At 38.6% G+C, this 17,919-nt stretch overlaps 1 protein-coding gene across 2 annotated transcripts; it reads left to right on the plus strand.

Moving 5' to 3' along the window:
* The first annotated feature begins 248 nt into the window (after positions 1-248).
* On the plus strand, positions 249-14,170 carry LOC117595710 (NLR family CARD domain-containing protein 3). Of its 2 annotated transcripts, none has more exons than XM_053237037.1 (9): positions 249-362; positions 463-643; positions 1,104-1,220; positions 1,658-1,712; positions 1,944-2,148; positions 2,777-4,541; positions 11,485-11,658; positions 12,542-12,718; positions 12,873-14,170. In XM_053237037.1, exons 2-9 carry the CDS (start codon positions 591-593, stop codon positions 12,937-12,939), a joined length of 2,613 nt encoding a protein of 870 aa, XP_053093012.1. In that variant the 5' UTR covers positions 249-362; positions 463-590; the 3' UTR covers positions 12,940-14,170. The 2 variants fall into 2 exon arrangements, with proteins under 2 accessions (XP_053093012.1, XP_053093011.1); XM_053237036.1 differs by having other exon boundaries at positions 522-643.
* Positions 14,171-17,919: the final 3,749 nt, after the last annotated feature.

The following is a 17,919-nucleotide window of genomic DNA, read 5'->3' on the forward strand; positions in this document are numbered from 1 at the left end:
TTTCATACCTGTACATGATAACTGCTCTCTCTGGCGCAGCGGCAGCACCAACGCAGATCTGAATGTTCCGGTGGGATTTTTGTCAAAGGTTTAATAAACAGGCGAATCGTTATCATTTAGCAAAGAGATCGTGTGGGTGTCTGAATCGAAACTATACTGAAACCTTAGCTCTTTAGAGAGAAAAAAAAGATACACACATAAAAGATAAAAAGACATTAAAGACACACACACACACACACACGTCACACTGCCCCTCCCCCTCTGCAGAATAAACAAGTAGACGGAAGAGAAGGTGAAAGTGAAACTCAGCAGCGCCATTTTGTGACGAGGGAAAAATACACAATTTCTGGAGTAAAAACACAGTGAGTATCTAAATCTAAAGCTATAATATATAAACACACTGAAGTGACACTAGATGCAGAAGAGTTTTGTGGGTTTGTACTGAAGGTTTAATGTACACAGGTTGTGTTAGGACTTGATACCGTGACTATTTCCTGTAAGCGAACTCTGTGCTGATACAGGGTTTGATTTAACACACCGATGTTGGAGTGAAGTAAACGTGTGTCCTGCTGTAATCTGGAGAAGGAGACATGACCTCCAACATGAGTGTGTCTGGAAAACAGGACTTAAAGAAAGACGAGAGGTGAGTTACTTTTCCATTCACCAGCAATAAATACACACCGTCTCATGGGAACAGATCTGTATCTCTAAACACTCACTAGTTAACAGAGGAACTAAACTTTGCTTTAAGGTGTTTAATAGCAGTGAATATATCACTGATCTGATGTAAGAACAGTTTAGAGAAATCATTCACTGAGAGAAGAGTAAAAAGGACTGTGTAATGTGTAGCATAAGAGCAGCATAGCTTTGAGTCAGTGAACTCTACAGGCTTTAAGACCCAGCTGAGTCAGTTAGCTGTGATCGGGACTCCTGACATCAGAGTAATTCCTGAGGTATGAGGCGAGTCTCCTGTTTGAATAAGTGTGCAGACTGTAGCTGAATTAAAAAGATGGAATTATTGGTGTTTAATGATGAACACATTGTTTAACAGTGCTGAGACAGCAGAGTATTAATTATTGCTGATATTTCTGTTGTAATTCTAGAATGATGAAGAGAAAGAGATCAGACTCACCAGAACCCAGCTGTGTGTCCATGAAGAGTGACGCGTCAATGAAAGATCCACTATACTTCAGAGACAGAGACAGTTCTACTGATGTGAGGTCAGTATAGTGAGGTGTTTTACAGCAGTGTTCCACCTGATCAAACTCACTCGTCTCATTATGAAGCCCTTCATGAGCTTTATCAGGTGTTGAAGCAGTAAAACACTAAACTGTGCAGTGCTGCAGCTCTCGGACTGGCAGTGAGGAAAACTGCTTTAAGAGTTCAGTTCAGCCTGCAGTCCCTGAGCTGGAGGGTCTGTGGTGCTACAGAAGAACATTTACACCTGGGAGATTAATGACTGTATAACTATTTTATTCATTCATTCATTCAAACATTTGTCTCTAAATATGTTAGTGTCAGTTAGTAAATTCTGAAATCAGTGTATTGTGTTAAGAAGAGAGTGTTAAATATCTTTATCTTTGTATTCATTAGTGTGTGTTGTGCAGCTATGAATACATAGAGTCCATATTACATGATGTGTTTTTTTTGTTCACAGACCACAAAAGAAGAAATCAAACATCAGCAGAAATCAGTTGGAGTCCATATTCATGGTGTGTGTGTTTCTAATGTGTGTAACTTGTGTGAGCAGATTGCAGATTTTTATTCAAGATAATGACAATTTACAGATTTATCAATGTGCACCAGCATTATGGATAATTAGACAGAATTTCTGATGTAACTGTGGTGATAGAAAGAGACTTTTCTTCTTTTCATAAAATAAAAGCATGTCTCACTGTGTAACATTATAATATTTAGATCTGATCCTGTGTGTTTCTAACCAGGAGCTGGAACACAAAGTCATCACTCTGATAAAGAATGAGCTGAAGAGGTTTAGGAAGATCCTGAGTCCAGATTACCCAGCATGCACTGAGAGGGAGGTGGAGGATGAGGAGCATCTGCACAGTGTCAGAGAGGGAGCGCTGAAGATCACACTGCACGTCCTGAAGAACATGAACCACACAGATCTCGCTAACACACTGCACAACAGTAAGAGCTCTGAGTCATGACTTTATTCCATCAGGTTCACTTTAGAGAGAGGAAATTGTTTTAGATATTAACACTTTTAGTTTTAAGTTTGATTTTAGTATCATGTACTTCAGATGCTTTTCTGTTCTGTTTGTGGTCCAGCTTGTGGTTACTCTGTACAATGGTCCAATAAAAGCTCTGGACCTTCAGTTTAACACTGGTCCATAGTTAACACAATGACGTGTCATTCTTTAATAAATCCTGACTGCTGTGGTATAAAAGGAATAAAATCCGTATGTGCTGTAATAGGAAATGACTCAGCTTCAGGGAAGTAACTGTAACTCTGCTTCATCACATCACCACATCACTCAGAATTTTACTGTAAAAGAAACACACAGTGTCAATTACATGCTTATCAGATTAATATTAATTTAAAATCAGTTTTTACTTCTGTATTCCTGATGAATGCATCAACAGATATCAGAACTTTATGATAAATATGGGCTGCTGTGTCAGAACAATTTAATAGGTCATAGAGAATTTATTTTGTATTGTGGCTGTTTGTTTCATTGAGAAGATAAATTAGGGAGGTACAGGAGTTTATTCCTTTGTTTATTGCAATAAAAGTGTTAATTCCTTCATTGCTTAGAGTCTCTGCTGCCTGAGTGTCAGGACAAACTCAAATTCAACATGAGAGAGAAGTGTAAAAGAATTAATGAAGGAATCTCACAGCATGGAAGCTCAGCACTTCTGAATGAGATCTACACAGAGCTCTACATCACAGAGGGTTGGAGTGGAGACATCAATAATGAACATGAGGTGAGACAGATTGAGACAGTGTCCAGGAGACCAGCAACACAGGAGACACCCATCAAATGTAATGACCTCTTTAAAGACAAGTCCATCAGAACTGTGCTGACTAAAGGAGTTGCTGGAATTGGAAAAACAGTCTCTGTGCAGAAGTTCATTCTGGACTGGGCTGAAGGAAAAGCAAATCAGGACGTCTTCATGTTTCCATTTCCCTTTAGAGAGCTGAATATGATGAAGCATCAAAATCTTAGTCTGATGAATCTTCTTCATCACTTTTTCCCAGAAATGAGAAAACTAGAATTAATAGACTCCTACAAAGTGATGTTTATCTTTGATGGTCTGGATGAATGTCGACTTCCTCTAAATTTCCAGAGCAATGAGAGATTGTGTGATGTGACAGAGTCAGCCTCAGTGGATGTGCTGCTCACAAACCTCATCAAGGGGAATCTGCTCCCCTCTGCTCTCCTCTGGATAACCTCTCGACCAGGAGCAGCCAATCAGATCCCTCCTGAGTGTGTAGACCAGGTAACAGAGGTGCGAGGCTTCAGTGATCCTCAGAAAGAGGAGTACTTCACGAAGAGGATCAGTGATCAGAGCCTGGCCAGTAAAATCATTACACATATGAAGTCTTCAAGAAGCCTCTACATCATGTGCCACATCCCAGTCTTCTGCTGGATCTCAGCCACTGTTCTAGAGAGAATGTTGGGTGAAGCAGAGAGTGGAGAGATCCCCAAGACTCTGACTCAAATGTTCACACACTTCCTGATCTTTCAGATCAAACACAAGGACCAAAAGTACCATCAGAAATGTGACCCTGATCCTCCACAGACCAGAGAGCTCATCCTGGCACTGGGAAAATTGGCTTTCCAACAGCTGGAGAAAGGAAACCTGATCTTCTATGAGGAAGACCTGAGAGAGTGTGGCATTGATGTCAGAGAAGTGTCCGTGTACTCAGGAGTGTGTACCCAGATCTTCAGAGAGGAGTTTGAGCTTCACCTGGGGAAGGTGTTCAGCTTTGTGCATCTGAGTGTTCAGGAGTTTCTGGCTGCTTTGTACGCATTTCTCTCCTTCATCAGCAGAAATGTAACAGAACAAAAAAACACTAATCTGTGTGATCTTTTCACAAAGTCAAACATGTCAGATTTCCTCAGGAGTGCAGTGGACAAGGCCTTAGAGAGTGAGAATGGACACCTGGACCTGTTCCTCCGCTTCCTTCTGGGTCTCTCACTGGAGTCCAATCAGACACTCTTACGAGGCTTAATGCCACAGACAGGAAGCAGCTCTCACAGCAAACAGGAAACAGTTGAGTACATCAAGGAGAAGATCAGGGAGAATCCATCTCCAGAGAAATCCATCAATCTGTTCCACTGTCTGAATGAACTGAATGATCATTCTCTAGTGCAGGAAGTACAAACTTACCTGAACAGAGGAGATTACAGTCGTCTCAGTGGAAGCAGACTCTCTCCTGCTCAGTGGTCAGCTCTGGTGTTTGTGTTACTGAACTCAGAACAGGAGCTGGATGTGTTTGATTTGAGCAAATATGACCCATCAGAGGAATGTCTTCTGAAGCTGCTGCCAGTGGTCAAAGCCTCCAGAAAAGCTAAGTGAGTATTTTTATTTATAAATGTATTACTCCATGGTTTGTTATTTTAATGTAGCACTGAACCGTACTGTTTGAATTAATGTTAATAGTTGCTCTAATCATCTTTAAACAAATCTCTAGTGCTTTTACAGAAGATCGTTTCATTTTTTACACTATAACATTATGTCTGCACTGAGGACTGAGTGATATGGACAAAATCTTATACCACAATTTATTATGTTTCCTCTAAGATTGATGAAAAAATTATTTACAGAAAATAACTGCAACCATTCATGACTGCTTTTTGATAATTTTGATCTAAAAACCCAATCAAAAAAAAGAAGAAAGACTCTTCCACCGACCCAGAGGATCTACAGACCACTGAAATAGAGGTTAGACTCCTGGCAAGTATTAAAAAGAAACCCGACTTACTGACATCTGTACACGAAGAACTCAAAGAACACCGTGCTAGCTTGGAATATGCACATAACCACATTCAAACCATAGAGAAAGCAAACACTGAACTACAGTCAACTGTCGAATCATTAACTGAACAAATTGGAACAGTAAAAAAAGAAAATAATCCAATGAAGGAAACTATGTTGGACTTACAAACAAGACACATGCGGGATAATTTGATCTTTACAGGTATACCCGAAAATTCGTCCGATGACCCTGAGACACTGGTGAAAGACTTAATGAAAACACAGCTAAAACTCCCACCAGACATTATCGATAATATAACATTCCATCGAGTCCACCGCCTCTGTACAAGAACCCACAAAGGACCCAGACCCATCGTTGCCAAATTTGAACATTTTAAACAGAAATAACTTGTGAAAAGCAACGAAAGAGAATTAATGACAGACTCAACGACCAATTTCCAAGAAAAATAAATGAACGGTGGAAAATACTCTACCTGATTCTAAAAGACAACAGGAAAAATAATAAACACGTGTATTTGGTTGTGGATAGGCTCTTTATTGAAGGACAGCTCTTCTGAAACTCAAAGATCACCCCATGGCTCTTCTAGACCAAGAATTAGAACAATATTGATGATGACTATATAAACCTCATGCTGGTTGTCTTATAGGGGCACATGGACTATGACTCTGCCCCCTGCTCACACAAAAACATACATAGACTACATCTCTCTATCCTACTCCTTCTCATAATGGACTAAACAGGATTTTTTTTGTTTCTCATTCACATTCTCACTAAACACACACACAGACACACACACACACATCTATCTCCCAGTTACACAAATGTCAGGTTATTTTTCCCCACTTTTCTCTTCCTCTACTCTGCTCTTCTCTTTCATACCTATTTATCCTCTTTGCTGAATACTCGGCTTATTATTATTATTATTATTATTATTATTACTTTCTACTGTGGTGTTATGTTTTGTATTATGATTACATGTGCACAACACAACTTTAGTCATCTGTTGGACAAAACAGGGCTAACTGAGAAATGGGAATAGATTTTGCATACAGTATTCAGATATAAATTTAACAAACATAGATTTAGCTTTAATAAGTAGCAATTCCAATACTCAACCTGGTAACATGGAATGTGTGTGGGATTAGAACTCAAGCTAAAAAGACAAAAATCCTCAACCATCTTCTTAAGTTAAACTCGAATATTTGTTTATTACAGGAAACTCATCTGTCAAACTCAGAATTACAGTACATCAAATTTGACCAATATGATCAAATATTCTCAGCAACATATAACAGTAGACAAGGAGGTGTTTCAATTTTGGTGCATAAAAGATTAACGTTTAATCTACGTTTAATTATTACAGATCCCCAGGGGTGGTATGTCATTATCACTGCAACTATATATAACACTAAATTAACTATAATATAACATATATGGACCTAATAATGATGATCCTTCTTTTTTTCATTCCATATTTTCACTATTGAGTGAAACATGAAATATTATAATCAGTGGAGACTTTAATACATTTCTGAATCCAAAAATAGATCATACTAAATACGACTACTCAAAGATCCAGAATTTATTACATTAATACGAAGAGAGTGGACATCCTTTATGGAAGTGAACGACTCCCCAGAGTCTACAGCATCAGTATTATGGGAAACAGCAAAAGTAGTATTCTGAACAATAATGTCTTATTCATCATGTAACAAGAAAAAACAATTGGAATTAGAAACTCAGCTGGAACAGAAGATTAAGAATTATCAGGTAGATACATGGAGAACTTAGATGATCAAACACTCTCTGAATTGAGGAATGCCCAAAACCAACTGGAAGAAATTATACAAAAAGAAAACAAAGTATATTATACAGCAACTCAAATATAATAATTTTGAAAGCAACAATAAATCAGGTAAATACTTGGCAAATCTTTTACAATGTAAAAAAGACAAAACAAAAATCCCATCAATAAGAAATTCAACAGGAGAAATCACCCAAGATCCGCTAGAAATGGACAATACCTTTCACACATTCTATAATAACTTATATTCATCAGAACAAGAACCAAATCTAGGAGAAATGCAACCATTCTTACATAACCTAGATATATCTCAACTATCCAAAGAAATAGCTAACACTCTCGATGCTCCTCTATCACCAGAAGAACTTCACAAAGCCCTCTTCCAGATGTCAAATAATAAATCACCCGGAACTGATGGTTTCCCTGCTGAATTTTATAAACACTCCTGGGACTTATCAACATTATTCAATGGACTGACAAAGGAAATCAAACACACATCTAAAATCCCTTTGCATAAGAACACGGCAGCTATAAGTGTTACTTAAACCGAACAAAGACTCAACGCAACCCATCAGTTACCGACCCCTCTCATTAATGAATACAGATCTGAAAATAATTACAAAAGCTTTAGCCACCAGACTAGAAACAGTGACCCCCACATTAATCCACCCCGATCAGACAGGCTTTAAAAAAAAAAACAGGTACTCTTCAGATAACATCCATAGATTATTTAACCAGATAAATATTTCTCAACAGTCCAAAATTAATACAATCATTGCATCACCAGACACTGTGAAAGCATTTGATAAGGTCAATTGGACATTTCTATTCCACACATTACACAGATTTGGCTTCAGGGAGTCGTTCATCCACTGGATAAAAATATTGTACACTGCACCAAATGCCACAGTCACCACAAATGGGATCACTTCGCCCATATTTACACTTCACCAAGGAACATGGCAAGGATGTCCACTTTCCCCTTCACTGTTTGCCATTTTCATAGAACAGCTTTCAATAGCTATAAGACAGAATAGTAAAATCAACAGAATTCATACCATGAACACACAAGTTAAAATTAGCCTCTATCCGGATGATATCTTACTGTATATACAGAGCCCTAAATCTTCACTTCAGGAAACATTTAAAGTTATCAATACTTTTTCCAAAATATCAAACTACACTATAAACTGGAATAAATCTACCATCTTCCGCTCTCTGATGAGGCTTGGGATTCCGCAGCTGAGGATTAATTTCTTCCACTCCGTGTTGGAAATTTTAAGTATTTAGGCATTAACATCTCCTCCAGGCTGTCCGAGTTGTTCTCACATAACTACACTTTACTGCTTAAAACAATAACTGATGACCTTAGATGTTGGATGAATCTTCCTCTTTCATTAATAGAACAAATAACAACTATCAAAATAAAAATCTTCCTCAGATTAATTATCTCTTCTCACTGCTCCCTGTTATGCCTACAGAAAAATGGTTTCAGTCGCTTAATTCTTCAGTCTCTCATTTTTACTGGAGGAATAAAAAAGCAAAAACTGAATATTCTACATTACAAAAAAATAAATCTTATGGTGGTTTAGAAGCACCAATTTTTTGTATTATTATCTGGCCAATTAACTGCAATATTTAGTGAAATGGATTCATCAAAGAAATAACAATATTTCATGGATTCAACTGGAAGAAACATACTGTAAAAACCTCACACTTGCAGATTTGCCATTTCTCAACACTTAACTCAAGAACCACACCTGTTTTAAAAACAACAACAACTCTGACAGCGTGGTGGAAAGCTTTGAGAATCACCAATTCTACTCTAACACCATGTAAATATACCCCATTTGGCACAATCCAGACTTCCACCTTTACAAGACTCCTATTTACTACCACACATGGGAACAGAAGGGAATTATACATCATCATCTCTTCCACAGTAATCACTTCCTGTCATTCAAAGATTTAGCCCAGAAATTTTTCAATATATACAAATTAAATTAATTATTAGAAGTAAAATCGACATAACAGATAATACCCTCCAAGATATTAGATGACATAATCCCATTTAAGGATCAGAAACAAATAATTTCTAAATTATACAAACTACTAGTCAATACAGATAGCACCATATATGTCCCTAAAATTAAATGGAACCGTGATCTTCTTCTACCTCTCCCACATTCAATTTCTGGACAGGTATCTGTAAAAACACATTCACAATGACAACAAACACTAACTTACAGCTCATCCAATACAAAATCATTCATAGAATACATATTACACAATGTAAAAATTACAAAATGGGATTAGTAGATACTGATCTACTCACAATGTACCATGGGTTTCACAGATAATTATTTACAGTTGTGCTCAAAATTATTCATACCCTTGGTTCTTTATAGTGTTTTTGAGTTGTCTTCTGTGTTGAATGAGTTTTATAATACTTTCGTATATTTAATATGTGACAAACAACTGAGAGAATAACAACATGTGATATTTCAAGAAATATGACATTTCATGGGTTTTTATTGACAAATATTCAAAAATCACCATGTTCAGAATTATTCATACCCTTTATATTACAATGTTTCAATAATCAATAGAAAAGCATTTGTTCTTAATGACGGCCTGCAAACGCTTCTTGTAGGTCTCCACAAGATTTCTACAGGTCTGCTGTGGAATGTTTCCCCACTCTTCCTTCGCAAAAGCCTCCAGTTGTTGGAGATTGGAAGGCTTCCTAGCCCTGACCCGGATCTTCAACTCTCTCCACAAATTCTCAATTGGGTTCAGGTCAGGGCTCTGATTTGGCCACTCCAGAACATTTATGTTGTTGTTCCTGAACCATTGCTTGACCACTCCCGCTTTGGGTCATTATCCTGCTGGTAGGTCCAATTCTCTGGCAAGTTGAGCTTATGTGCTGACGCCACCAGGTTTTCATCAAGAATCTTGAGATAGTCCTCCTTTTTCATGATGCCATCTATCTTAACAAGGTTCCCTGTACCACTGGCAGAGAAGCATCCCCACAGCATGATGTGACCACCGCCGTGCTTGACCGTTGGGATAGTATTCTTAGGATTGAAGGCTTCTCCTTTCTTACGCCAAACATATGCAACATCCATATGTCCAAAGAGCTCCAGTTTAGTCTCATCTGACCAGAGGATGGATGACCGGAAGTTCGGATCTCTATCTAGGTGACCCCTTGCAAAGGCCAGGCGCGCATCCCAGTGTCTCTGGGTAAGGAGTGGTGTCTTTCTGGGGCAATGTCCATGGAGACCACCTCGATGCAGAATTCGCTGAACGGTGGATCTTGATACCGTCTCCCCTGCTTGGTTGAGGGTGTCTATTAGAGCTTTGGTGGTGATGCGGGGGTTGTTGTTTGCATCGCGGCAGATCTTTCTAGCGACTCTAGTTCTTTCGAAATGGCCTTGTAGCCTTTGCCTCCACTATGGGCATTGACAACACGTGTACGAAGATCATGACTGAGTTCTTTCTTCTTGGCCATGGTGATTGTGACTGAGAATAATTAAAGCTTTGCCCCCTTAATTATACTTTACAGAGCAGGTGTTACCATTTAACATTATTAGGCCTTAATTGATTAGACCTAAATTGATTAAATTGATTATAGTCATTGGAGTGTGAAACCATGTGCACTTTCACAAAAGAAGGATTTTTTTCTGAGATTGGGAATAGGGTATGATTAATTTTGAACAGGCTCAAAAGAGAATCTCTGGGCATATCTATTGGTATACAAATTAAGTTTAGCTAACACATATGTGGGGTTGTGCATAGCCACTAATATATATTGAATACAATGGAATTTTCGCCAAAGTAGTTTTTATAATTAAAAAAAAAATTTAAAAATATTGATTTGTCCAAGGGATATGAATAATTTTGAGCACAACTGTACATGCAATTTGGGGGTGTCCACCGGTCCAGAAATTTTGGTGGCCGGTCATACAAAAACTTTTGTCTATTTCAGCTAATTTCTGATTCATTTTTTTGTCATTTTTGTGCTCTGTCAGTTGCTGATTCCCTGTTTCCCTCACTGTAACATGAGTATTTAAAAAAAAAAAAAATACTCACAAAAATTATGGTCTGATTGTCATTCAAGTAATGCCGGAAATAATATTAGACAAAAAAAAAAGAATAAATAAATAAAATCGGTGGTCCTGAGGTGACAGATTTGTGACTGTATGAGCAAAAAGAACAACACACACCAACTGTTTTAACATCTCTGTGAAATTCAACATATAACTCATTGTAAAGTACGACTATATTGGCATGTTATTAACTGGCAGTGTACAGAAAATAAATAATTATAGAATTGTACACTGCCAGTTAATAACATGCCAATATAGTCGTACTTTACAGTGAGTTATATGTTGAATTTCATACAAACTTTAATATTGAATTTCATACAAAACCTTGTACACAGATCAGAGTGTAGTGTTTGTAGGCTGCTTGCTCTCACACGTGTGTGTTATGTACATGACCTAATGGTCTTATAATAAATTGTAGCTGAGAGATTGTGGAGTGCAGAAAGACGTCCCTGCTCCTGTAAATGTGCTGATGTGGTGTCCTGTCCTCTGATTTGTGTGTGTGAGAGAAACACATTGACATTTCTGTTACATGTTAAACTTTAGCTGTATTATGGCTGTGTTTGTGTGTTTGAGATCAGTGTTCTGATATTTCCTCATTTCTCTTCCAGGCTGCGTGACTGTAATCTGACAGAGGAAAGCTGTAGAGTTCTGTCCTCAGTTCTCAGCTCAAACTCCTCCAGTCTGAGAGAACTGGACCTGAGTCTCAATAAACTGCAGGATTCAGGAGTGAAGCTGCTCTCTGCTGGACTGGAGAATCCACACTGTACACTGGAGATACTGTGGTGAGATAATCACACACACACACACAGACAGAGGTCTCATTATCATTTCATCAGAAAATATTACATATAGAAATGATTGTGTATTTTTATGTAGCTGTAAATTTTAGAATATGATTTAAATGTTTGTAAGAAACTGAAATGTGTTTGTGAGAATCAGATTTACTTTCTAGATTAATTCTATATCATAAATAAATAAAAACTGTACTTATGAATTGTAAATATAGCTGTTTAGATCTTGTGTATCTGCTAGAGGTGTAACACAATGCTATTATCTGTATCTGTTTAGTGCACAAAATATTCATAACTGTTTTCATATTTGGGTTTAAACAGGAAGTGGGTGTGGTCTGTACCAGAGGGTTTTTCATGTGAACCCTATCAACATGCCCTGAAAAACAGTGAAAATAACAGGGTTTCTGTAAAAAGGAAACATTTTTCATTCACAAATTCTAACACATTAATTTATATTTATTTATTTATTTATTAGGATTTTTTTTAATTATATAACTTTATTCTACTCCTGAACCAGACATCCTGTGGAACTTTCTGGAATGCTAATGTGACTGAGTAAAAAAGCTATGTTTCTTAAAAAAGTAAAAAAGCTATGTCTTTCCCAAAAGAAACTGTTATTTACCAAATACAATAACAGCTAGCTAATTTTACACACACACACACACACACACACATACACTGAGCAGAGTTTTAATAAATGCAGCAACATCCAGTTTTCATCTGTGGTAATTGTAATTGTAGTGATCTGATATATTTTCACTGTTGTGTGTGTGAGATGGAGAGTAAATGTACTGTATATAAAGATTTTGTGTAGTTCATGTTTTCAATGCTAAAACTGAGTGTGTTAAGTGTGAGAAGGTTTTCTTTCTTGCAGGATGTATAACTGCAGTATTACAGATGAAGGTTGTGAGGCTCTGGCTTCAGCTCTGAGGTCAAACTCCTCATCACACCTGAGAGAACTGAATCTGAACGGTAATAATCCAGGAGAATCAGGAGTGAAGCTGCTCTCTGATATACTGAAGGATCCACACTGTAAACTGGAGACACTACAGTGAGTTACTGACTTACTGCCTCTTTACTGTACTGTATGATATTGAATAATATTCACTGTGTACTGTATAATATTGTCAGTTTTGTTGTGTGTGTGTGTGTGTTGGTGTTTATTCTTATGTTTGTTTACACTGATTCTCTTCTCTGTCTTTCAGCATTAAGGATCGTAAACTCACCAGGAGTATGACAGGAGTCTCACCTCAAACCTCTTTTCCAGGATAAAGCAGTTTTGGTGAAGCGTTAGAACCCGTCCCACATTTCCAGCAGTTTGGGAGCTGAATCATTCATATTCAGATGTAGAAGTTCCATAACAATAACCGTGACTGATCACATCCTTTTATCCACTCAGCTACAAGTTACTTCAGGCTTTAATAACATATTTTACAATCCAAAGTCAAATCCTTCAGCATCTACACACAACACAGAGATATCATCACATCATCACACTGATTACACAAATACACATCCATGTGTTGTAGCTGTTTATAGCTTATTTTTAGCTCCTTATTTTTATCTAACATTTGTTTCTCCACATATGATTGAGGAACAGTTGTAATATTCAATTAATCCTTTCTATTAAAAAAAAAGTTCCTTGTTTGCTAGTGTATTTTAATAGTAACCATGGTAACAGCTCTGTTGATTGATTTGTTTTTATAGTGATAAAATGACCTCACTTCTATCTGACCAGTTCCTTGGGTCCAGACCAGCAGGGTTCTTGTCCCAGACTTGAACAGTTTTTGCTGAACAATAACTAGATATTTTCTGGTGAAAAGTACAGAATGGTTCCAGCACTGGTACCTTATTTCAGTAAAAAAACATACACATTATCTGATTCTACACGAAAATGTGTGTCTTGGGTCTAAAATGTAAGCTCACATCACTGAGCATGACATCACTTCTTGTACGCATGACTACAAAAACCACCTGAAGAATGTAGACGCAGCTGAAATGTTATGATGTCAGATTGTAGACTGATTTTTCATGAAGAACAGAAGCGTGAAATAAACCTCTGCCTTCCTTCCTGCTAATAATCATTATGATGACGTTAAGAGATTAATAATGTTCTTCTCTGGTGATCAGTTCACAACATGCCAGGACTTCATTATTCTGTAATCTCACACCAGCTAATTACAGTAAACATGTATATGAGTGTAAGTAAGCTCATGTGATAAAACAAGTGAAAGAGCTGAACTAGAAAGTAACATGTATCACTGCATCTAAGTTTGACTGTCTAATATATTTTGATTTAAAAAACTGTAACTGAAAAGCTTTAAGTACATGCAATGTATGTATTCCTGTCATTTAATACAGTTTTGTATATAAGTTGTATACACTCACTGTCCACTTTATTAGGAACACCTGTACACATTCATGCAGTATATTGGCAATTTGTAACATGAAATATACAATATGTATAAGCAAATAAGCAAAAAATAAAGGTGTTTTTAATTTATTTATCCTCCTGAGACTCCATAGTGTTTACTGTGAGACATTGAGCCTCATTTTCTGTTTATTAACTGTAGCAAACCTTACGGGTTTGGGCGGAAATGAGGAAGCAGGAGGCAGGCTTGAGAACAACTCAGGCGTTTTATTCTCCAGTTTCACTGCCAACGCTGCCCCACCCCCGGCCGAAAGAGGAAATCTGCCATGCCATCTGCACCACCGACCTTGAACTTAAATGGCTGAAGTAGCAGATATGAACGAGTGATTCGCGTTGGCACCCTTCATGCGGTGGAGTCCCTGGAGAGGAGCGTGGTCCGAACAGAGGGCGAAGGCATGGAGAGCTTGCGGCTGATGTACAGCACGGGGCACTCCTCCCCCTTCCCCAACTGGGACATCATGGCCCCCAGCCATCTGTCTGATGCTGCAGACTGCAAAATAAAAGGGAGAGAGAAGTTAGGAGAATGCAAGAGCAGTCCACCACAGAGTGCAGCTTTTACCCGAGTGAAAGCTTGCTGGCACGGCTCCGTCCACTGGACCGGATCTGAGGCTCCCTTTTTAGTGAGATCAGTCAGCGGGCTGGTGATATTCAAATAATTAGGCACAAACCTACAATGATAGCCAGCCAACACCAGAAACGGCCTTTTCTTGGTCTTGCATCTCGGGCAGGCCACAATCGCTGCTGTCTGATCAATTTGGGGACGCACCAGCCCATGGCCCAAGGGGAATCCAAGGTATTGTACTTCCACCCTCCCAATCGCACACTTCCCTGGGTTTGCCATGAGTCTCGCCCGCCTCAGCGATCTCAGAACAGCCCTCAGGTGCTGCATGTGCCGCTGCCAATCATTACTCTAGATAATAATGTCATGCAAATAAGCAGTGGCACAAGCAGCGTGTGGACTGAGGATCCTGTCCTTGAGTCGCTGGAACATCGCGGGGGCCCCGAACAACACAAAAGGAAGGGTCACGAATTGGTGTAACCCAAACGGCGTGGAAAAGGCCGTTTTTTTCTTGAGATATTGGAGTCAAGGGGATCTGCCAATATCCCTTTGTCAAATGCAGTGTCGAATAAAAGCGAGCCGCCCCTAACCGATTGAGCAGCTCGTCAATGCGAGGCATTGGGTATGTGTCAAACTTAGACACTGCACTGACTTTACTAAAGTCCACACAAAAACGGACAGTCCCTTCGGCCTTGGGCACCGAAACCACTGGGCTGCTCCAGTCACTGTGGGACTCCTCGATTACTCCCATGTGAAGCATAGCCTTGAGTTCATCCCGAACCACATTTTTCTTGTGTCCGTGCAGACAATACGGGCGGCTGAGTGCTATCACCCCTGGGGTTGTCTCTATGTGGTGCTGTAAGAGATCAGTGAGACCGGGGAGAGGCGAGTAATGGGGACAGTGAGAAAGCCTAATGCCACGTATTGTAATAGAATGTTCCTGTGGGCAGGGATTTTTTTCTTTTCCTTAAGTATGTGTCATGTTAATGTTGCTACCCTGAATCTGAATGGTGCTAGAGATATGCACAAAAGAGCTTCATTATTTGAAGTAATTCATCAGAAAAAAATTGATGTCACTCTGTTACAGGAAACACACACTGATGTTAATAATGCTGCTGATTGGGCAGTAGAATGGAATGGGATTGCTGTTCTAAGTCACAATACTTCACTGAGTGGTGGAGTTGCTATTCTTTTTGCTAAGAGTTTCAGCCCACGCTCTTATCAGATTGAAGAGGTTATTAAAGGGAGACTTTCGAAAGTAAGAGCCTCTTCTGAAAATGTTGTATTTGTTTTTATTTGTGTATATACACCAACTTCAGCTGTTGAAAGAATGCTATTTCTAAATACTTTGTGCTCTGTTTTACAAAATGTTGGTGTTGATGAATATTTATTTTTGGGTGGTGATTTTAATTGCACAGAGTCCAACTTGGATAGAAATCACATTGAACCCCATTTACCTTCACGTCAACGTCTTGTTCAGCTAACAAAAACACATGAATTAATTGATATTTGGAGACAGCTTAATGGAGAACAAAAGCAATACACTTGGACCCATGTTCGTGATAACACGATTTCATTGGCAAGACTGGATAGGTTTTATGTTTTTAAACATCATGGTAGTATTGTTCAGAGTTGTGTTATTATCCCATCATGTCTTTCAGATCATAGTATGGTGCAGTGCTGTATCTTTTTAAACTCTATTAAGCCAAAGAGTGCTTATTGGCATCTAAATACCACTTTATTGGGTGATAAGTGTTTTAAAGAAAGTTTTAAAAATTTCTGGGATGTTTTTAAAACTACAAAGAATTCTTTTAGAACACTGCAGCAATGGTGGGATTTTGGGAAAGTTCAGATAAAACAGTTTTGTCAACAACACTCCCAGAATATCACTAGAGAGATAACCCTGACTTTGAACACCTTAGAGACTGATATTTTAAAATTGCAAGAATTGGCTCACTTGCCTGGGAATCAAAGTGATGTGGAGTCTCTCATAAAAAAAAAAGAAAACTCAGTTGTCTGATCTACTAGGGGTTAAAACACAGGGTGCTCTGGTCAGGTCGCATTTTTTAAGTGTAAATGAGATGGATGTACCCTCAAGGTTTTTTTTCAGTTTGGAAAGAAAAAATGGACAGAACAGGGTTATTCATGCTTTACGTTCTGAATCTGGGGTATTGCTGACTGACCCCAAAGACATTCGTAAGAGAGCAGTCACTTTTTATGAGTCTTTATATAAAAATGAACGAAAAATGAACTGAGTCCAGATTATAGGCATGATAGTGATTTTTTTGACAACCTTCCTCAAGTGTCAGAGGAAGTTAACGCAAAGATTTCAGGTGCCTTGACCATGGGGGAACTCTGCAAGGCCCTCCAAGGTATGGAGCTGGGAAAAGCACCAGGGATGGATGGCCTGCCAGTCGACGTCTATAAGTCATTTTGGTCAGAACTTGGAGAAGACTTGCTGGAGGTACTGAATGACAGTTTAGCCGGAGGGCTATTGCCGTTGAGTTGCCGCAGAGCAGTCTTGACTCTCCTACCCAAGAAGGGTGACCTGACGGACATCAAGTGCTGGCGGCCGGTCTCCCTCCTGTGCAGTGACTACAAGCTGCTCTCTAAGGTTTTAGCTAATCGGTTGGCAGAGGTTATGGACAAGGTCATACATCCTGACCAGACATACTGTGTCCCTGGTAGGTCAATCTTTGATAATGTTTCCCTGATTAGAGATCTTCTCGATGTCTCTAAGGTGCTAAATCTAGATTGTGGTTTAATATCATTGGATCAAGAGAAAGCCTTTGATCGTGTTGAACATGTTTATTTATGGAGAGTTTTGAAAGCCTTTGGTTTTTGTAAAAAATTTATAGATCAGGTGAAAGTTCTCTATAGTGATGTTCAGAGCATTCTCAAGGTCAATGGTGGTTTGTGTGCTCCTTTTGGAGCCTGTAGAGGTATCAGACAGGGGTGTTCACTTTCTGGTATGCTTTATTCTTTGGCCATAGAGCCTTTGTTACAACAAATAAGAATGAAACTTCATGGTATATCTTTGCCAAACTGTGATGGCAATTTCTTATTATCAGCGTATGCTGATGATATAGTAGTTATGATCAGTAAGCAAAATGATGTACAGGTTTTATCTGAATTGCTTGGAAAATTTAAAGTTTTATCTTCTGCTAATATAAATTGGAATAAAAGTGAAGCACTACTGATAGGAAGCTGGAAAAGTGGAAAACCGAAACTTCCTGCTGGTTTACATTGGGGAAAAGAAGGT

The sequence above is a fragment of the Pangasianodon hypophthalmus genome, chromosome 9 (assembly GCF_027358585.1).
Source record: "Pangasianodon hypophthalmus isolate fPanHyp1 chromosome 9, fPanHyp1.pri, whole genome shotgun sequence".
NCBI classification, from domain to species: domain Eukaryota; kingdom Metazoa; phylum Chordata; class Actinopteri; order Siluriformes; family Pangasiidae; genus Pangasianodon; species Pangasianodon hypophthalmus.